This window comes from Bos taurus, chromosome X, assembly GCF_002263795.3.
Source record: "Bos taurus isolate L1 Dominette 01449 registration number 42190680 breed Hereford chromosome X, ARS-UCD2.0, whole genome shotgun sequence".
Classification (NCBI taxonomy): domain Eukaryota; kingdom Metazoa; phylum Chordata; class Mammalia; order Artiodactyla; family Bovidae; genus Bos; species Bos taurus.
The window spans coordinates 123723796-123747197 of record NC_037357.1 but is presented as its reverse complement, the minus strand read 5'-3'; the positions used below and the strand labels follow the sequence as shown (position 1 = coordinate 123747197).

The window sequence follows — 23402 nt, the reverse complement described above, 5'->3', positions numbered from 1 at the left end:
TGAGGGAGGGAGTCAAGGCTGACACCCCAACCCCTGCGGCCCTACCACAGACCAGCAGGGACAGAGGCGAGGAGTCCGCCCTTTGCATGGGGACCAGCGTGTGGATGAGCACAGGCAGACTCTGAGATCCTGCGGGTTCGAATCCAGACTACCACAATCAAGTGAGTATCTCAATACAGTGAGTCACAGGAGCTTTTTGCCTTCCGAGCATATGGAAAAGTTATGCTCACACTATACTACAGTCGATTAAATGTGCAGTTGCATTATATCAGGGGTTTCCCTGATGGCTCAGCAATAGATAAATCCGCCTGCCAATGCAGGAGACGCAGGCTTGATCCTTAGGTTGGGAAGATCCCCTGGAGAGGGAAATGACAACCCACTGCGGTATTCTTGCCTGGAGAATTCCATGGACAGAGAAGCCTGGCGGGCTATGATCCATGAGGTCTCAAAGAGTCAGACGTGACTGAGCGACTAAACAGCAACAACAAAGCATCATATCTAACAAAACAATGTATGGACCTTAGTTAAATAATCCTCTATCACTAAAAGATGCTCACCGTCATCTAAGGATGCAGTTGCCACAAACCTTCAATTTGTTAAAAACAAACAAACAAACGCAGTATCTGTGAAGTGCAGCCAAGCAAAGCACAATTAACAAGACATGCCTGGGTATCAGCCGGAACCCTTCCAGTGAATGGATTCGGACTGCGTTTGCTTCTCCAAGTGTCATTAGGCCTTTCTTTCTGTTAGCTAAGGGTGGCTGGAAAAGTCACAGGAAAGGACTGGGATATAAGGGACCATGGGAGACAAAAATTAAAATTACCTCTTTTAAGTCCAACAGGTTCAACACGTTAGTTATGCACATAAACCTGATTCTCTCAAAGGCTCCTGCCAGCTCTAAGTGTAAATGAGCAATTATTTCATTAATGCAGACTTCAGCCTCACTTGCTATGAGTCGGGTAGTGGTTAAAGTGCTTCATTCCAATATCAATAAATTTAATCCACATAAAAACCCTCTGAGGTAAGTATTATGAGCATCTCTGTTTTACTTATGAAGAAACTTGAGACACAGAGAGGTTAAGTAACATGTCCAAGCTCACAGAGCTAGCAAGTGGTTGAGCCAGACTTTGAACCAAGGCTGTTCACAGCCAGAGATCAGGAGAGACTTCCTGTCCTAAGTTCCACTCCTGGGTATCCAGCAGAGAGGAATGAAACTGCATCTCCACCCAGAGGTTTCTATCTGAATGTTCACAGCGGTATTGTTCACAACAGCCAGAAAGGGCAAACAATCTAATGGCCATTAACTGGGAGATAGATAAACAAAAGGTGGTCTAGGGACTTCCTGGGTGGTCCCAGTGGTTAAGAATCCACGTTCCAATGCAGGGAATGTAGGTTTGATCCCTGATCAGGGAACTAAGATCCCACATGCTGCAACTACTGAGCCCACACACTTTATAGCCTGAGTGCTGCAGCAAGAGAAGCCTGCACGCCAAGACTAAAGAAAGCCCACTGCAAGGAAGAGCCAATGCAGCCACAGATCCAAACAAATCAAACCAAAATGCAGTCTATCCATACGATGGAAGGCTATTCAGCCAGAAAAGGAATGAAATACCGATACATGCTACAGCACAGGTGAACATCTAAAAGATTCTGTGAAGCATAAGAAGCTGGGTACAAGGGACCACATATTGTATCTTTCTGTTTATAAGACATCTCCAGAGTGGGAAAATCTACATAAACAAAGACAGAATAGGTCGGTGGTCGGCTGGGGTTGACTGTAAGCTGGCACCTTTTTGAGGGTGATGGCAATGCTCAAAAATTGCTTTGCAGCAATGGCTGCACAACTTGGAAAATTTACCAGAAACCATCACAATGTGCACTTTTAATGGGTACATTTATGTGAGTTAAACCTCGATAAAACTGTTGCAAAACCAAAAGTGAAGGGGGCTGACCCTGGTCATAATGGCCCTTCCTCCTGTTATAGCTGGTTTACAGCTACAGCGAAAAGCCTTCAGAGGAACACCGGAGGGGAGAACTTCAGGCCATAAGGTCGTGTGAAACCTCTGTCTCTCCTTCCAGGCTCTGAAAACCTCTGGGCATTTGCGCAGAAACGCCTTGCCACGTCCCCCTGCACCCAATCGGACTGTGGCACCAGGCCGTCGAGATTCCTTTACAGAACCGCTCTGTTTTGCAAAGAGTAATTATATGCAGGGGAATTTCCTACCCCAAATGAGACCCCTTCTTTATTATCTCCCAAACACCCCTGCATTATTTTGCAATGCAAAATTCCTGCCTCAAGCCAATTACTTGGGAAAATGTGATATGCTATAATGAATTATACATGTGTTTTCTTTATGAATTTTTTTCCTCCTTGGGGATGGTAATTATGAGATAAATAGTTGGGGGTTTCAAGTCTTTAAATAATTTCTTGCCCTATCAGAGCCCCTCTTGCTATATATTACCAAGCTAACTGGTGGCTTCCAAAGAAAAGGAAAAAAAAACTTATTTCAATTAGACTAGTAAAAAAAAAATATGCCAGTCACACATGCATACATATATACTCACTGATATATACATGTCAATATACATATATATATATATACATACGTAAGTATAATTATCAGAAAAAATGAATGAAAATTCAATACACTTCTTGGGAGATTCTGGTGGGGTCTTCAAAAGTTCCCCATTTTGAGGTGCATGTACCTCCCCTGGTGTTACAACTGAGAAGTCACTTCTGATGCATAAAAGTTCTCTTCAGATAGAGAATGAGTCTCCACTGTGGGCGTCCGGTGGCTGACACACAACAACTCTCTTGTTAAAGAAAAGTCTGTCGAAGCTGAGATATTATTCACCCAAACTAAGGCAAAGTCTGTCTACTCTACAGCTTGGTGTTATAGGGCTAGAACACAGTCATCTGCCTTTCATAGCTTATACTGGAGCTTTAATATTGTATAATATTGACAGAGGATGAGATGGTTGGATGGCATCACCAACTCGATGGACATGAGTTTGAGCAAGCTCCAGGAGTTAGTGATGAACAGGGAAGCCTGGAGTGCTGCAGTCCATGGGGTTGCAAAGAGTCAGATACGACTGAGCGACTGAACTGAACTGATAATATTGTAAGTGCTTTCATAATTCCATCAAACAAGAGCTTTGTGATCCTTTCATTACACCTTTGGGGACCATAAACCTTTTCTTATTCAAAATCAGTTCTTCTTTTCAAGGATCAAAGTTTCTGTTTTGCTTTTAAGTGGGAATAACAAAAAGCCATAGGCAGCTTTTGAGCATCATTCTATTCACTGGTCGAGTAAATGGAAAGCTAGCTCACAGGTTTACACCACTCTTTGAATCCAGTTCCTTGCAACACATAATTGATTCTATCACTGACACAGCAAAGAAAACATAAGTGTTCAAATCTGCTAAGAATACCATATTCCCCATAAGAATCAACTGCCCTTGGAAAAATCATCATATCAATGCATGAGGTGCCAGAATTCCCTAAACTAACAGGCCAGTTTTATGAAGGACCAGTAAGATGTCCTGGTAAGTTGTCTGAAGGGTACTGTTACTCAGAATCACTCACGATTCTGAATAATGTGCTATTAACTTAAAAGAGATGCTGCCATTTTGTTGGAAAACCTCAAGCAGAGTGCTACACCTATTCAACCTTGGAAGACAAAGTGGAAAGTAAGGCAATCTGGTTGACGCAACGGGCTGAGCTTGTCATCCTGACAGAGCTCAAACCCTCTGAAGTTGGGGACAATACACAGTCCACTTCAATTACCAGTTGCACTCAGGTGCTCGGTGAGTAACTCCCAAAGGAATGCGGCTCCAGCAGCCTGACTCCAGGATGGCTACCCCCTAGCAAGCTTTGTTCTGCTTACCAGCAAAAGTCTCCGTACACGGATTCACTCCTGCAAGACGTTTCGAGGTGCCAAAATCGGAGATCTTCACCACTCCACTATAGGTGTTCACCAGAACGTTATCACCCTTTGGAAAAGGAAGAACATCAAATGCTTAAAGACAGAGTTCAACAAACTCATGTAAAACTGACTTGGGTCTTAACCAAGGGCCATGCATCTCTAGGAAGACTAGATTCTGCTCAATCCACCCCCTCTGACAGTGCCTGCAGCTCCCATGATCTGAGATGCAAAGCGACACCCCGGAGGCTCAGACAAGCAAGTACCTTGATGTCTCTGTGCACAATCTGGTTTTCGTGCAGGTATTTGAGGCCTTCCAGGATCTGCTTGGTGTAGAATCTGATGGTGGGCTCCTTCATTGGCCCCCACTTTGATCGCAGAAGAGCTGAAAGGCTTCCTGGCAGACACAGCAGAAAGCTCCTTAGGGTGATGAAAATTCAAGTATACAGGTTCAGGGAAATAAAATGTGCTGTTTCTAACCTGATGGAAGCACTTGCACCCACATCACTGTATCTGGCCTAAATGCACAGTCTTTCTTCCCTCTTTATGGCCTGTTTCCCAGATGTGCAAGCAGAGAAGGGACTGGATGAGACCCAGCCCATGAGGCTGACCAGAGGTGGAGGGTGGAAGGAACCCCTGGTGACCCTTGAAACTCAGCCAGGCCACCTTGGGGGATACTGTAGGTCCTGCAGCAGCATCTCACCCTGAAATAAGAGGTGGACAGGAGCAGAGTGAAGGGCCCCTGAGGGAAACTGGGATCGGGATTATAGGAGGCTGGGGTTCTCGGTGCTCAATGTGAGAAGCTCCCAAGGCCAGGTCCCAGGGGCAGGACTGTCTTAATATTACACCCCTATTACACTATGAAACACTGAACCTTGGGGCCAGAAGACCTCCCTTCACCACCTGCTGACCCTGTGTTTCTGAGCTCACTGCCCAGGCCCTCGGCATCAGCTAGTCTCCCTTACACAGTGGGGTGCTATGCCACAGTTTCTCCATCTTCAGAAGAGGGGTACACATCTATCTCCAACTCTGTGGTCATCCTCAGATCTTATACCTGGAACACCAATTCAGATTCTCTGCTTAGGCTATGAGCAGCTTGAGGGAAGAAGAGACTGTACTTCATCCTAAATGTAACCCTCAAAATCTAGCCTTTTCATACTGTTCATGGGGTTCTCAAGGCAAGAATACTGAAGTGGTTTGCCATTTCCTTCTCCAGTGGACCACGTTTTGTCAGAATTCTCCACCATGACCCGTCCGTCCTGGGTGGCCCTAAACAACATGGCTCATAGTTTCATTGAGTTAGACAAGGCTGTGGCCCATATGATCAGATTGGTTAGTTTCCTGTGATTGTGGTTTTCAGTCTGTCTGCCCTTTGATGGAGAAGGGTATGAGGCTTATGGAAGCTTCCTGATGGGAGAGACTGACTGAGGGGAAAATTGGGTCTTGTTCTGATGCTCAAGCTGGATTTAGAAAAGGCAGAAGAACCAGAGATCAAATTGCCATCATCTGCTGGATCATCAAAAAAGCAAGAGAGTTTCAGAAAAACATTTACTTCTGCTTTATTGACTATGCCAAAGCCTTTGACTGTGTGGATCACAACAAACTCTGGAAAATTCTTCAAGAGATGAGAATACCAGATCACCTGATCTGCCTCTTGAGAAATCTGTATGCAGGTCAGGAAGCAACAGTTAGAACTGGACATAGAACAACAGACTGGTTCCAAATTGGGAAAGGAGTAAGTCAAGGCTGTATATTGTCACCCTGCTTATTTAACTTATATGCAGAGTACATCATGAGAAATGCTAGGCTGGATAAAGCACAAGCTGGAATCAAGATTGCCAGGAGAAATATCAATAACCTCAGATATGCAGATGACATCACCCTTATGGCAGAAAGTGAAGAGGAACTAAAGAGCCTCTTGATGAAAGTGAAAGAGGAGAGTGAAGAAGTTGACTTAAAGCTCAACATTCAGAAAACTAAGATGATGGCATCTGGTCCCATCACTTCATGGCAAATAGATGGGGAAACAGTGGAAACAGTGTCAGACTTTATTTTGGGGGGCTCCAAAATCACTGCAGATGGTGACTGCAGCCATGAAATTAAAAGACGCTTGCTACCTGGAAGAAAAGTTATGACCAACCTAGAAAGCATATTTAAAAACAGAGACATTACTTTGCCAACAAAGGTCCATCTAGTCAAAGCTATGGTTTTTCCAGTAATCATGTATGGATGTGAGAGTTGAACTATAAAGAAAGCTGAGTGCCAAAGAATTGGTGCTTTTGAACTATAGTGTCAGAGAAGACTCTTGAGAGTCACTTGAACTGCAAGGAGATCCAACCAGTCCATCCTAAAGGAAATCAGTCCTGAATATTCATTAGAAGGACTGATGCTGAAGCTGAAATTCCATTCTTTGGTCACCTGATGTGAAGAACTGACTCATTTGAAAAGACCCTGATGCTGGGAAAGATTGAAGGCAGGAGGAGAAGGGGATGGCAAAGGATGAGATGGCTGTATGGCATCACCGACTCAATGGACATGAGTTTGAGTAAACTCCGGGAGTTGATGATAGACAGGGAGGCCTGGCGTGCTGCAGTCTATGGGGTCACAAAGAGTCAGACACGACTGTGTGACTGAACTGAACTGACTGGCTATTAAGTTAATTAGGCTTTTAATGTAATGGCAGGCTCTTAATGACTATGGGTTGAATGAACGATGGAATACAGATTTCAAGGTTTTTAGATGTGCATTCAGATTATTCTTAATTTTATCATTATTTTCTTAAAATGAGCACTTACTGAGTTCTTGTTCTCTGCCTGGTACCATTTTGAGAGCCTTACATCCATTACCTCATTTACCCAATTGACAAGCCACTGAGATCGTGTCATGACTCCCATAATTATTACTACTTCAATTATTATACTACTTATTAACACTCTAATTTTAAAATTCATTTATTCACAGAAAATTGAGGTCACACAGCTTGCAGATGGAAGGACCAACTCAAACTAGACAGCGGGCTCCAGACGGGTAGGGCTCCTACCCCCACATACTACTGCCAGTTTTCAGGGACTTTGTGGATCAAGCACTGCTGTTCACTTTTACAGTCAACATGTTACTTTGCAATGTCATTAAAAACACCTCTGTTCCCTCTCCTCCAAAGCATATTTCAACTCCTAGACTGTGAAGGCCTCAAGGCCAGAGACTATGCTTTATTCATCTCTATGTCTCTAGTGCTTGGCCCAGCGGCTGGCATGCAGCAGATCCTCAGTGAATATTTGATGACTGAACTACCAGATCAGGGCTGGACTGTTTATGTGACATTGCAAAATCTGCATCTGACTCCTCCGGGAAACAAAAGCCCTCCCACACCTAACACAGCTGTCATTTTTTAATGGCAGGATGGATAACGCTGTTTGTGTTGTATTTTTGTCAGTGATTTTCACAGTGTGAGACCAGAAGACCAGCAAGCACTCACCCCCAGGCACCTGCTCCATAAATATCTTGATGTAGCCGTCCTCGGACACGGAGCCTAGGTATTGAACAATGTTGCGGTGCTTGAGGTACTTGTGCAGGGCGATCTCCTCGTGCAGAGGCTGGGAGTACCTGGGAGCAAAAACAAAGCCAGTGTCACCTGCCAGCTCCTTGGGACTTGGGGTCCACATCATGTCCTGCCAGTACCTGCTCTGCTGCCGGCCATCCCTTCTTTCTGGGAATGTTCTCTCCCTGGGCTCCCAGGAGACTACTCGGCTTCCCGTCTGTTCTAGTCTTACTCTGTGCCGGGAGCCAGCGAGAGACATTCCGCTCCTGACAAAGGTCATGAGGAAGGAGGCTCGGCATACGCAAAGGTGGGATCGAGCCTCAGGAGTCTCCTCGGATATTCTCGAGCATCTTCCCCCAAAAAACCAGAGTCTGCCTACTTTATTGCTTTGTGCTCTCACCTCTGACTTTACTGGGGGCTGTCCCCTACCACCATCTCGCTCTCTCTGTCAAAGAGTTAACTTACAGCTCCAATTAATAAAGTTCCTGGGCAATTAGGAGTGTTTAAATCCAAACCCCTCAGATGGCTCTCTAACTCACCTGACAAGTTTACCCAGACTCCTACAACTCTGCAGACTTACTCCAGCAATAGTCACCTAATGGCTCTCCCAGCCTCAGTCTCTGGCCTCTTTGGTCTGTTCTCCTCCAGCTGCCACAATCCTCCTTCCTAAAACACACACTTCATCTTATTACTTCCCTTCACAAAGTCCACATAAAGACCTCAGTGCTGGGGACTTCCTTCATGGTCCAGTGGTTGAGAATCTGCCTTCCCATGCAGGGGACACGGGTTTGATCCCTGGTCAGGAAACTAGGATCCCGCATGCTGCGGGGCAACTGGGCCCACAGGCTGCAACTGTTGAACCTGTGCTCTCTGGAGCCCACATGCCACATCCAAAGCCACAGCGCACAGGACCCCACAGGCCCCGACGAAGATCCGATGCAGCCAGATAAACAAACAAATATTCAACAGAAACCACACTGCTTAACATGGCACACAAGGACCTTCAAACCCAGGTCAGACTACATCTTTATAACTGTCTGCCTCGTCCCAAGAGCCCCCCAGTGCCCTACATCTTACAGTCAAGTCACAGCAGACAATTTGTTCATGCCAGCAGCTTCTCCCAACAAACAACTGTAATACCCCATCCATTGTGAAAATAAGAGACAGAATACTGGACGAGGAATTCAAGACACTGGATCCTAGTCTTGTTTCTTCATGTCCTTGGAGAAGTCATTTAACCTTCTTAGCCTTAGAAGGTGGACGAGTTCATTTCAGACCCTGCCCTATAATTCAAATATCATAATGCTCAACCCCATTAAAAATGAATGGATGAACACATGAATAAATAAAAGAATAAATGATGAAGGGTCTTGTTGTCATTTAGTTGCTCAGTCATGTCTGACTCTTTATGACCCCATGGACTGTAGCCTGCCAGGCTCCTCTGTTCATGGATTCTCCAGGCAAGAATACTGGAGTGGGTTGCCATTTCCTCCTCCAGAGGATCTTCCTGACCCAGCGATCGAACCCGAGTCTTCTGCATTGCAGGTGGATTCTTTACCACTGAACCACCAGGGAAGCCCAATGAAGGGTTCTACAGCAGCTAGAAATCACTTCTACTCTATCCCGAATAATTTACTGAGCCCCTGGATATAGAGATGTTTGCACATATCCATCAGCGTTCATCACTGAAGGCAACATTGCAGACATGGTCAGAGCATGTCTGTGGAGCAGGGAGCTATTGTTTCTAATACCATGGTCATTACTGTGTATGTTGCTTCTCTACAAAAACATTTGACAGTCAACACATTCTTGTTTAGAATTAGGAGGCGTATGAACTTTAAATGGAATAAACATTTAGTTAACACTCTAAAAAATGTATGAGAAATAAATTGCTAGTACTGGTGGTTAAAAAAAATACTCTAAAATCTATGAGTGAGGTTGAAAGGCAGGGTACAGAAAAAAGTCTGTATTGCAAAAAACCAAATTTCTTTTTACCGCATTTTCTGCAATGATACATCTGAATACATCGTAGCCATTTAAAATTGTTACAATGGGAACTAAGGCACTGAGTCACATTTTAAAATACTGGCAAACAAATATCAATGTAAAAATGTTCATTTCTACCTGATGGGTGGGGAAAAAACTACAGTCTTCTTTTAAAATGTGACTCTGAAATCCATATGCACGTAAATGAAGTTGTTCCATTTTCTTGATCTATTTACAATATGCACAGCACAAAGCAGATCACCCTTATGAGAAAAAAAATTATAAATTTTTGATGACAGAAAGCTTTCATCTTTACTCCCTCCTGTGCACCATCAGTGGGGCACACGGGACCTGGGGTATGGGGGTGGCAGCTGCAGAAGGCCCGCCCCGACTTGCCTGCTGTCTCTCTCTGGAATTTCTTTGATGGCTATTCGCACTTGATTGCTCAGATCTCTGCCAGCGTACACGACTCCATACGTGCCCTTCCCGAGCACCACTCTCTCACCTTTCTCATCATGGTCGTACTCATACTATAGAAGAAAAAGTAATGAGATAAAAAAGCCCACACGTTGTCCTGCAATTTTAAAAAAATTTACAAATAACATTATTTGAGTACCAGGCAGGTTATATTTCTTAAGTATTTTTCATTAATTAATTACTTTCAAGGAGTAGAGTTCTCAGTTACTCATATATTCATAATATGGTTTAATGAAATGAAATATAAGAAATTTAAAACTATAGCTCATGTGTAACTTGGTGGGCTGAACTGTTGTAGATCTCTCCCCACTTTAATGCTGCAATTTTAAAAATATTTCTAAGCAACTATATACCAAGAAAAAATTAATTTTTTTAAAAAAGACTAATAAAATAAAAATGCTCCCAAGCATGTTGAGTACCACAAACAGGTGCCTTCCTGCATGATCTCTATCAACTTGTCAGGAAAGCAAGCACTTACTATATATATATAACCCAGAAAAGAACTGAAGGCAAATGAAACTGATTTCATACAAAATACACATGCTGCCCCACCCCTGCTCTTAGAGGTACAGATCTAGCACTAAACACATACTGCAAAATTCCATCTGTCATTAGCATTGCTCTTTTATTCCCCCAATCTTATCATCAAAAACCTGTGGGACTTCCCCGATGGTCCAGTGGTTAGGGCTCCATCTTCTACTGCGGAGGCATGGATTCAATCCTTGGTTGGGGAACCAAGATCCCACATGCCATGTGGTGTGGCAAAAAAAATAAAGTAACAAAAAATTGTACAGCTTCATTCCAGTTCGTTCTTCTCAGTGATAAAAACAAACGGAACTCCAGGCTGAGCAATATTTATTTAAAGCAGAAGTAGTCAGGCATTCTTTCTGTTATTTTCTATGCCCCACCATGCCTCCTTACAGAAGTGCACGGGACATGCAAACGTGTCCCTTTCCATCCATGTCTAGGGATGTGCACGACAATTACAATTACTAGCGGGTCCCATCATTGTCTGATTTAACCAGACATCAGCCAGACAACCAGACATTCACATCAGGCTTTTATCTCCCACCTTTCTCTGCCCCCACATTTGTTACCTTCAAAGGGCCTCACTCAGTTCTTTTTACAACTAACTTTGATTCTAAGCTAAGAATTTGAGTACCTGACTCAATTATGAAAATGAATCCCTTTGATATTTTCTGAAAGAAACCTCAAAGAACTAATTTCAGCTCACTTGAAAGTATAATTAAAATTCACTAAATTACATGGACCTGAATTAGTGGTAAGTCTGACAAATTGTGCAAGATTTAAACACATGTGTAGTGGTGTTGTATCTGTGAACCATCAGTATGCTGTCCAAAAAAAGCGTACTGTGATCCTTTCTGAATATTATTTTCTAAATATTAAGAAATTAACATTAATTTCTGAACATTAATATCATTATATTTAATATATGCAGTAGATATAACTAAAGTCATTTCAGGCATAAATGAAAAAGTCTGCTACTAGTTGTCCAACTATTGCTCTTGTGGTTTTACAAATATTATTAATTAGCATATAAAAAGCTTTTCTGTCAGTTGTACACCAAAGGGAATTTTAGTCTAGTCCATGTCAGATTTTTCTTACACATTCTGGTTGATGGGATCCCAAAGTAATGAGGTTTTTCTATAGAGATGCGTTAAATTTAATCTCTGACAGTCATGAATAGTGGTTGCTAGCTTGTTCATAAATGATTACTTAAAAATACACACAAAGAACTTTCACACAAAAAAACGGGACGTTTTATTTAAGTATCAAAAGCACAACAAATAACTTTTTCCATGTTCCAGGTCTTCTGCGACTCACCTCTAAGGTATCCCCATCAGTCTCTCCCTCCAGCTCCACTGTGCTGCCCATTCCATTGGCTATCATCTCTTTGACCAAAGAGCAAAACCTAGAACACCAATCACAAAGATGCTGTTAACTAGGATTATTCCTATTCCTTACCTCAAACTTATCCTTATTAAACTGTGATTAAATATAAACTACAAGTTACAGAGCAATCACTCCACCCCGTGAACTGACCTGGTACTCTTCTGACATGGCTATCTAATCTAGTTTAAATACCCATATGATATGCATCCCCACCAACTGGGTGGCGCATTCATACTTGAATACCCCCAGTGTCAGAGAACTCATTACCTCACAAGGCAACCCATCCTTCAGTGAACTCGATGAGAAATGCTTCACTTATAATATTGAACTAAGACTTCTTTTATGGGGGTCCCATTGACAGACTGCTTAGAATTAGTCTCTTTTGTGCATAACTGCCCATTAGATAGGTATTGGGTTGGCCAAACAATTTGTTCAGGCTTTTCCGTAGCATCTTATGGAAAAAAAAACTAGAAGAAACTTTTTGGCCAACCAAACACATAATTCTATCTTGTCCCTGTAAGTCTTTCCTTCTTGTGCCCTCAATGTTTCCCCTAGTACTTGTTAATAAATCATTTCATTAACTGGTAATTCCTCAAAGGTATCCCTGTGTTATATTATTCTTCAAGTCTGGCCCCGAGACCAGTGTTTCAGGGCTAATTTAATCAGTGCTGAGGATATTGCCAGTGGGGGTGGGTGGGTGGGCTTGCCAGGTGGCTCAGTGATAAAGAATCTTTCTGCTACACAGGAGACACGGGTTTGATTCTTGGGTCAGGAAGTCCCCTGAAGAAGGAAATGGCAACCCACTCTAGTATTCTTGCCTAGGAAATCCATGGACAGAGGAACCTGGTAGGCTTTAGTCTGTGGGGTCACAAAAGAATAGTGACACAACTGCGTGACTGAGTACGAAGGATAGTGGGACCATCGCCTCCCAAGCTGCCAATACTCTAGCTCTTACTGACAAATAAGGTCCTGCATAAGGGGAGGATGAGAAGGACATGCATAAGACAACCTCATGGTTCTCTTCATGTAGACTAAGCTTAATATCAACTCTAACCCATAGATCTTCCTCACAAATGCTGGCTGAGCCACATCAGCCACTCCCTAAACTTGTGCAGTTGTTTCTTTGCACACAAATGACTTGCCTCAGAAGGTCTGTATTCAGTATTCTCTCTTAGGGTAGCAGGGAAGAATATTGCAGACTTTAAGGGAATTTCTACAAAACATTAAAATGTTCTTCTCTCTAACACATCCCATCTCCACTTCTTCTAAACTTTGAAAGCTGGGAAACGTGATAAGTCAGGCTTCTTAGGAAACATATGGTATGCACTCAACACAATAACATTGAAAAAACAGGGTCAAATGTTGAGAACATGGAACAACTAGAACCCTCATACATAACCGGTGGCAGTATAAACTGATATGACCACTTTGGAAAAGTACTGGCAGTATCTACCAAAGCTGAATATAAACCTCCCCCATAATCCAATAACTCCATTCCTAAGTACATACTATACAGAAATCAATGAATATGTTCACTGAAAGGCATGCACAAGGGTGTTCACAGCAGTTTTGATGATAATGGCTCCAAACTGGAAATAATTCAAATGTTTACTAGAACAGATAAACTGTCACATATATCCACAGTGGAATACTACAAAGTGGAAAAAAAGATGAACTAATACTTACAACATGGCTGAAATCATAGAGAAAGAAGTGAGAAATAAGACTACCTACTTTATGGTTCTATTTATTCGAAGTTTAAGAACAGGCAAAACTAACTACTGATGATAGAAATCACAATAATTACCACTGGGAATGGGTTTAATGCCTAGGAAGGGGCATGGAGCACCTGCTGGGGTCCTGATACACTTGCCACACGGTATGCATTTCACTTGTACGTACGTGACATCTCAGTTAAAAACTAACTTACACACATGGCAAGAAAAGGCACTGAGGACAGAATGAGAGTCAGAAAGCTACACTTTGTAGTAAAAGGATGTTCTACATGACATTTGACAGCATTTTCCAACTCTAAGTTGAGAATTGTGACCCAAGCGTTCCCTGGGCTGATATTTTGTCTGATTTCTAAATATGTTGTGATAATGACTATCTGAGACACATTGAATTAAAACGTTCTCAAATTACATGATGCAAGCTCTCAGAGACAAACTATGAATAAAGGAATCTTCCTCAACCTGATAAAGGTTACCTATGAAAAACGTACCAGTAATATCATGCTTAATGGTGAAAGACTAGATGCTTTCCTCCTAAGTTCAGGAACAAGTCAAGGATGTCTTCTCTCACCTCTTCTACTCAACATTATACCAGAAAGTCTAGTCAGGACAATTTGGCAAGAAAAAGAAAGAAAGGCATCCAGGCTGGAAAGGAAGAACTCCTAACTATCACTCTCTGCAGATAACATGATCATGTATACAGGAAATCCTAAGGAATTCAATAAAAACTATTAGAACTAATAAGTGAGTGCCAATTTGCAGGACACTAAATCAATATAAAAAAATCAAGCGTATTTCTACACACCAGCGATGAATAATCTGAAAATGAAATTTGAAAACCTCCACTTACAATAGTATCAAAAACAAGAAGACACATACATACATATATATATATATATACATATATATATATACATATTTTAACAAAAAAGTATAAGACTTATAGATTGAAACAACAAAAATTGTTGAAAGAAAGACAACCTAAACAAATAGAAAGAAATGCTATGGATGGAAGTCTTAATATGGTTAGGATGGCAAAACCTCTCAAATTGATCTACATATCCACAGTTCAGTTCAGTTCAGTCGCTCAGTCGTGTCCGACTCTTTGCCACCCCATAAACTGCAGCATGCCAGGCCTCCCTGTCCATCACCAACTCCCAGAGTTCACTCAAACTCATGTCCATTGAGTCAGTGATGCCATCCAGCCATCTCATCCTCTGTCGTCCCCTTTTCCTCCTGCCCCCAATCCCTCCCAGCATCAGAGTCTTTTCCAATGAGTCAACTCTCTGCATGAGGTGGCCAGAGTATTGGAGTTTCAGCTTTAGCATCATTCCTTCCAAAGAAATCCCAGGGCTGATCTCCTTCAGAATGGACTGGTTGGATCTCCTTGTAGTCCAAGGGACTCTCAAGGGTCTTCTCCAACACCACAGTTCAAAAGCATCAATTCTTTGGCGCTCAGCTTTCTTCACAGTCCAACTCTCACATCCATACACGACCACAGGAAAAACCATAGCCTTGACTAGACAGACCTTTGTTGGCAAAGTAATGTCTCTGCTTTTGAATATGCTATCTAGGTTGGTCATAACTTTCCTTCCAAGGAGTAAGCATCTTTTAATTTCATGGCTGCAATCACCATCTGCAGTGATTTTGGAGCCCCCCAGAATAAAGTCAGCCACTGTTTCCACTGTTTCCCCATCTATTTCCCATGAAGTGATAGGACCAGATGCCATGATCTTCATTTTCTGAATGTTGAGTTTTAAGTCAACTTTTTCACTCTCCTCTTTCACCTTCATCAAGAGGCTTTTAGTTCCTCTTCACTTTCTTCCATAAGGATGGTGTCATCTGCATATCTGAGGTTATTGATATTTCTCCCGGCAATCTTGATTCCAGCTTGTGCTTCTTCCAGCCCAGCGTTTCTCATGATGTATTCTGCATATAAGTTAAATAAACAGGGTGACAATATACAGCCTTGATGTACTCCTTTTCCTATTTGGAACCAGTTTGTTGTTCCATGTCCGGTTCTAACTGTTGCTTCCTGACCTGCATACAGGTTTCTTAAGGGTAATACCTGCCAAAACCCCACCGACCTTTCCTGAAAAAATTAACAAGCTGATTCTAAGATTCATATAGACATGGAAGTACTGGCAACAGTTAATATGACTATGAGAAAAAGAACCAAATTGGAGGACTCACATTTTCTGATTTTACAACTTATTACAATACTAAAATAATCAAGAAAATGTGGGAGCATCATAAGGATAGACATACAAATCAATGGAACAGAAGTGAAAGTCCAGAAATAAATGTTTACATTTATGGTCAACTAATTTTTTTAAAAAGTGACAACACCATTCAATGGAAGAAGACACAGTATTGAGATAACCACATATCCACGTGTAAAACATTGAAGTTGTCCCCCCACCTCATACCATATAAAAAGAAACCTCAAAATGGATCAGAGACCTAAATATTAGACCTAAAATTATAAAACCCTTCGAAGAAAACAAACGCCAGAGAAAATCTTGGGTTAGGCAAAGCCTTCTTAGATATGACATCAAAAGCACAAATGACAAAAGAAAAAATAGATTGGACTGCCACAAAATTTAAAACTTTCATGCTGCAAATGACACCATCAGCAGAAAAAGACAACCTACAGAATGGGAGGAAGCACTGACAATTCATACATCTGATAAGGGCCTTGTATCCAGAATGTAAAAGGAACTCTCAAAACTCATTAACAAAAATACCAACCACCCAATTAAAAATGGGCAGAGTTCAGAGAAACTTGTCAAACTTTCGCTAGGTGAGCCAACTTAATGTCGCCAGTAATGAGACAAAGATATTGGATGTCCCCCAGTGTGATACAGTGAGTAGGATACAGCATCACATCCATGGTATTCCCACCCCAAATGCAAAACATTAACATATTCATGGGGGAACAGCAAACTAACCCTAACTGAAGGATCGTATAAGATAAACTGTCTGTATTCTTTGAATGGGACTATGCAGACGTGACAGCTAAATGTTACCATGTGATCCTGGATCAGATCATGAGCCAGAGAAAAAATATTTTTTGTTTCACTATAAAGGACATCAGTGGGACAATATATAAAATTTGGATAAGGTTTGTAAATGACAGTGCCACATCAATCTCTATTTCCTGTTCTGATAACTGTACTGTGATTACATAAGCAAATGTTCTTGTGTTTAGGGAAATATGCAGTCAAGTACTGAGAGGTGATGGATCATCATGTCTACAACTTACTCTTCAACAGTTCAGAACAAGTTAGTCATCTGTCTACAGAGAGAACGTAAAACAAACGTGGTCACAAATGGTTAACACTGAGACGTTCTTAGTGAAACATGGCAATTGTTTGTACTATTTTTTGAACCATTCTTATAGGTCTGAATATGTTCCAAAATAAAAAGTTAAAAAATTGTTTTAATTCGGCAAAGAATTTGAGTAGTAGTTCTCCAAAGAAGATACATAAATGGCTAATAAGACCCTGAAAAGATGCTCAGTATTATCAGTTGTTCAGTTCAGTCGCTCAGTTGTATCCGACTCTTTGCGACCTCATGGACTGCAGCACGCCAGGCCTCCCTGTCCATTACCAACTCCCGGAGTTTACTCGAACTCATGTCCATTGAGTCGGTGATGCCATCCAACCATCTCATCCTCTGTCGTCCCCTTCTCCTCCAGCCTTCAATCTTTCCCAGCATCAGGGTCTTTTCCAATGAGTCAGCCCTTTGCATCCGGTGACCAAAGTATTGGAGCTTCAGCTTCAACATCAGTCCTTCCAATGAATATTCAGGACTGATCTCCTTCAGGATGGACTGGTTGGATCTCCTTGCAGTCCAAGGGACTCTCAAGAGTCTTCTCCAACACCAAAGTTCAACAGCATAAATTTTTCAGTGCTCAGCTTTCTTTATAGTCCAACTCTCACATCCATACATGATTACTGGAAAAACCATAGCTTTGACTAGATGGACCTTTGTTGGCAAAGTAATGTTTCTGCTTTTTAATATGTGGAAACAGTGGCTGACTTTATTTTCTTGGGCTCCAAAATCACTGCAGATGGTGACTGCAGCCATGAAATTAAAAGACGCTTACTCCTTGGAAGAAAAGTTATTAGTTGTTAGGGAAATGCAAAACAAAACCACAATTGGATTCTACCTAACACTCAGTATGATAGCTACAATAAAAAGGACAGACAATAACAAGTATTGGGAGGATGTGGCGAAATTGGAACCCCTATGTGCTGCTGATGGGAATGTCAATTGGGAAAACAGTCTGGATAGTCTGGCTGTTCCTCAAAGTTAAATACAGAATTACGGTAAGACCCAGTAATTTGACTCCAAGAGAAATTAAAACATTAAGTTCACATGAAAACCTGCATGTGAATATTCATGGCAGCATTATTCGCAATAGCCAAAATGTGAAAATAACCCAAATGCCTTTCAAGTGATGAACAGACAAATCAAATATATCCAGACAATGGAATATTATTCAGCCAAAACAAGGAATGAAATTCTGAATCATGTTACAACATGGATGATACTTGAAAACTTCATGTCAAAAGGAGGATGCTAGTCACAAGAGCTCATATATTGTATGATTATATGTGTGTGTGTGTGTGTGTGTGTGTGTCTGTGTCTGTGTGTCTGTGTGTCTGTGTGTATATATATATGAAACATCAAGAATAGGCAAATTCATAAAGACAGAAAGTAGATTCAGTGTCTGTACAGGACTGAGATTGGAGGCTTAAGTTGAGAGAAAATGGGCAGAGACTGTTAATGGATACTAGGTTTCTTCTAGGGGTGATGAAACTATTCTAAAATTAGACTGTGGTGATGGCTTCAAAACTGTGAACATACTAAAAAAAAGATGAAATTGTACAATTTAAAATGAGAAAATTGCATGCTAGGTGAATTACATCTCAATAAAGCTGTAAAAATTATTTCCCATAAGATAAAACTTCAGGGAAGGCAGTATAGCAAATACTTTTCACAACAGAGACCCTTTAAAAGTGACCCACCATTATCAGACTGAAAATATCTGAATCAGATTATAACTCACCTACTGCACTGGTTTTCAGTGGAAAAGTAGATTTGAAAGTCATCAGAATTATCATGGACGTAAAGAAAACAACACCGTTCGTCGAACTTGGATATGCTATAAAGTTTCAAAACACAAGAATGCTTATTTATATAGTTTGATATCAATTTAAATTGTTGGGAAAAAATCTAGTAACAGCTTTTCTTCCAGTTTACAAATCTGAAAGTTCATTACAGTTTTAACAAATCTCCCCCACACCAAAATGACTCCAATTTCTCCATGAAATTTAAATCAGAGGGGCATTTAATCTTGCTTATGTTTGAGTATGTATTCATTGACAGACTTATTATGCTTTAAGAACTTACTATATATTCAGTGCTAAGCAAAGCATATGGGAAGCAAGAAGTGGAATAAAATACGGTCTCTATCTTCAAGAGTTTATAAGGTCATAAAAAAGGTACCTGTGAAATAATTTATTATGGTATCAAAGAAATTTCTGGACTTGAAAAATGACACAGCATCTGTGGTCACATAAAGCAAATGGAAATAAACATGGCCACTTAGCTCAAGAAAGGCCTTTAAATGATATCTGGTCCATCCACACCAAAGGCCTGGATCTGACTCTACAGCTTCTGAAACAGGCAAAGTTCACTGTGCCTGGAATCTCCAGTGACAGAAAATTATTATAGTCCATCTCCTGATGGGTTTCATAGCTAGAAAGTTCTTTACCTGCACTGTGCCAAAGATTGTGCAAAAGGCTAGATTCCCTTCTATGGTTAGCCCTTTGAATAAATGAGGCCACTTTATCTGGCTCTTTTTAAGTCATCTCTTCCTAAAGTCATAGCTTCTTTGACCATCCCTTACATGTTATGGATTACCTGACAAGAAGTAGACACAATTAATAGTACAGGGTGATTCAAAGTGAATTAGAACTAGGTTACACATGAGTAACTTTTGAAAACCAATCTTTAAAGGAACTACCACAGTTGTTTGGATAGCACTGGGAATGCTCAACACATGCTCTTCATGTCACATTGGTTCCAGGGTTTGGTTCACCCCAGGCCCTTTGCACATCCCTGTTGATGGCTGAAATGGCAGTAAAAGGTATCTCTATGAGATGGTACAAACAGAAGGTTCTTGACTGTATGTTAACATACAACTTAGTTTCTGAGTAGTACATTTTCGAGAATGTTCAACACATTTTGAATTATCTTAAATTTTCTGAGCAGTATCATTCAAACACATGACTCTGTTCTTAAATGATTTCCCTCCCTTTAAAAGTGAGATAAATACTACTCCAAAGAACCTGCCTGCCAATGAAGGAGATGCAGGTTTGACCCCTGGGTCAGGAAGATCCCCTGGAAAATAAAATGGCAACTCACTCCAGTATTCTTGCCTGGGAAACCCCACAAACAGAGGAGCCTGATGGGCTACAGTCCATGGGGTTGCAAAAGTGTGGGACACAACTTGGAGACTAAACAACAACAATGTCTAGGAAAGGATCATGCTACATATAGAGGTAACAGGGATTCATTAAGTGGCCTGTGGTCTCAGAATCAGAGAAACTATGAAGGTACTGAAACCCAGAGAGGTTGAGTGATTTTCTCAAGGTCAAACAGCAAAAGAGGGATTAGAACCCACATCTACTCCAGAGTTGCTCCCACCCTGCGTGTTGGCAGGGTCAGACTCAGAGTGCAGCCACACAGTTCAGACCCAAATGGTCACCACTCCTGAACCAAATAGCAAGTGGCAGACCTCTCTTGGGAAAACACTGCCCTACCCACCTGCTAATAGCAATGCCCTTGGCTCCATTACTCTCCCCAGGAAAGCCAAGTTACCATGTAACTCCCAACTGCAGTTCTGGGGGTCTCTGAGCACTTTAACATCATTGGTTTAAAGAAGAAACACTTTCTCTCTCTACACACATAACTTCATTTTTAAAATAAGTTTGAGACACGAGAGTTTTGATACAAAAGCAGCTGCTCTGCTATAACAAGCCAAGAAGCCATTACTAGCAACACATTATAAACAAGTTTGGGCAGGGCGACACATGAGAAAAGTCTGTTTTGGATTCTGTTGAAAATGAGAACATCACATATTATAACTAAATAGAAACATTAAGGTGATAAAATCATTATTTGTATTAAAACAATAATTACATTTCTCTTACGCTCTTACCTTATTCCTCTAATGGAAGAGGCTGTAAAATTCCATTCATGAATTTGTTTCTGCAAGATTCAAGGACAAAAGTCAGTATTTTGATCTTTTCCATGTAAAGAATCATTTTTGGTATTGTATGGTGAATCACTTCTGCTATTTTTTACTTTCAGTGGAATTTAGCACTTGAAGCAAAGTAGTTTGCATACCTTGGAACACCAGAAACATTTTCTATATTGTAAAAAATTCATTTGTATCTCTAATCCAGTTCAGAACTAACAATCTAAATTTGAAACAGAAACAATAGGTACACGGTACTTACACAGTGAGTGGCCTTTCATTTTCTGTCAACATACCAGGAAAACTCTAAGAGAAGTTTGGGAACAGCCCACCCAAGTTGAATGACTGACAAAGATGTTTGGAGAGGCAAGAATGTGGCAGACACCAGACAGTATTCATCAATCTCTCTTCCCCACCCCCTACCCCGGTACCTGGCTAGACTACATTTCCCAGCTTCCTATGTGGCTAGGCGTGGTCATATGATGGAGTTCTGACCAATGGGATGTGAACAAGAGTGTGCCACCTGTGGGCCTGGCCCATAAAACCTCCACAGTAATCCTCTCCTCTCCATTCTCTTTCCCCATCCACTACCAGATGCAATGGGAGCCCTGCCAACCCAGACATGACACAAGGCATAGATAAACTTTTATCATCATAAATAAACTGCTATTTGGGGGTCTAGTTTCCATTTGGGGGATATTTGGTAGTATCTAACCTGCCATGATTAATACAAAGACTAACTGGGATTTCAATCTGTACAAGAAGCACTTAAGAAATAAATACACAATTCTGTCCTCTTCCTCCACCAACATCCCTTGCCCTTAAACTTTAAACAAAGTTGAGCTTCAGAAAGAATGTCTGAATTCTCAGATTTAGAAGAGTCACAAGTTACCATAGCAATATAACAGAGAGCCATTTTAACTAAGAAAATATATTTGGTTAGCCTGAGGAATGCCATACAGCAGTGGTCCCCAACCTTTTTGGCACCAGGGACCCATTTCATGGAAGACATTTTTTTCCTCCACGATTGGGGTGGGAGGAATGGTTTGGGGATGATTCAAGCTCATTACATTGATTGTGCACTTTATTTCTATTATTATTACATCAGCTCCACCTCAGATCATCAGGCATTAGATCCCAGAGGTTGGCGACCTCTGGCTTAAATGACCAGCAAAGCCTCGCAGAGAAGTGAGAGGCAAACGAATGAGCATATGGCCCAAGAGAGCCAGCCACGAGTGGTCAGGGCACAAGTTTCCTGCTGTCCTATTGGGGACCAGCATCGAGGGGAGCGAGACTGGAGGGGAGTGAGAGAGGAGGCTGGGGAGATCACGCAGGCCTTTGGAGGTCATCATTAGGACTTGAGCCACCACTCTGTGTGAGAATCACTGAGAGATGTGAACATGGATGAAAACACGAAAGCCAATCACAGAGCTATCTGTATAGAAAGCCTGCACATTATTTCAAAGAAGAGGTGTGTTCTGAGTCACTGAAAGAGAGTAGTGGTGGAGAATAGGAGTCTGCTCTGGATTCAGGTACAGAAATAGGAACCCTGGCAGATTCGGGAGAACCTTGTCTGACCCACATACACCGGCAAGAGGCTGCATGTATATAGAAAGCTCAGCCATGCAAGTTTTCAAAGTACTCCCAGATGGGAGGTTTACTCTGAGTAGCTTTAGGGAACTTCTCAATATGGGAGGAAGATTTACTGGTTAAGAAATAAAACACACAGACCTCACATCTTTCCCTTTTTATCATTACCAACAGGCATTGGAGGGGGTTCCTGCTTTGTAGGTCTATGGATATAAAAGTAAAGAAGTCAAGCACAGGCTTGCCAGCAGTTGGGCAGACACTTTGGGAAGTGGATAAATGAGACAGGATGTACTTTGTACATGATACAGACATTTGGGTAGCCAATAGACATTGAGTGCAAGAAGGGAAAGGGTGCTTAGAGACACCTTTGCAGAAGTTAGAACTTGGGTAATTAGAAGAATGAATTCCAGGAAGAGGTAAAGATAACAGAAGAGCACATGTGAACCCATACAGGGCCAGCTTTGGCCCATGCAATGATGGATGTCTGGTTGGGCTGAGGGTCGGGGAGGGGCAGGAGGAGCAAGGTGGGGCAGGGTTATGTAGGCGCTTGACACTTGGGAAAAGAGTTTGAATTTGGGGGACTTCCACAGCCGTCCAGCAGTTAAGACTTCACCTTCCAATGCAAGGGAGTGTGGGTTTGATTCCTGGTCAGGGAGTTAAGATCCCACAGGCCTCAGGGCCAAAAAACAAAACATAAAACAGAAGCGATACTGTAACAAACTCAATGAAGACTTTAAAAATAGTCCACGTTAAAAAAAAAAAAAAAAACCTTAAAAAAAAGTTTGAGCTTTATCTGAAAAGTCACAGGATCCAGTAGTGATCTGGGAATATCAACAAGGTCACTACGAGGGTTTTTTAAATTATGACTAAACTCTTAAGCTGAAATACAACATACATTCAGAAAAGGGTACAGTGATCATCTCAACAAATTTCTGCAAAATGAATACCCACTGTAACCAGAATCTACA

General features: G+C 41.6%; 1 protein-coding gene across 1 annotated transcript in view; it reads right to left on the bottom strand.

Annotated features, from left to right (window-relative positions):
• Positions 1-23402, bottom strand: part of MAP3K15 (mitogen-activated protein kinase kinase kinase 15) — a 145113-nt gene that overhangs the window by 17056 nt on the left and 104655 nt on the right. The window contains exons 12-18 of the mRNA XM_010822151.4: positions 20806-20855; positions 18649-18744; positions 11770-11857; positions 9844-9977; positions 7399-7526; positions 4190-4320; positions 3888-3993 (exon numbers count right to left, since the gene is read on the bottom strand). Coding sequence (XP_010820453.2) covers positions 3888-3993; positions 4190-4320; positions 7399-7526; positions 9844-9977; positions 11770-11857; positions 18649-18744; positions 20806-20855 — 733 coding nt within the window. The remainder of the gene's footprint in view (positions 1-3887; positions 3994-4189; positions 4321-7398; positions 7527-9843; positions 9978-11769; positions 11858-18648; positions 18745-20805; positions 20856-23402) is intronic.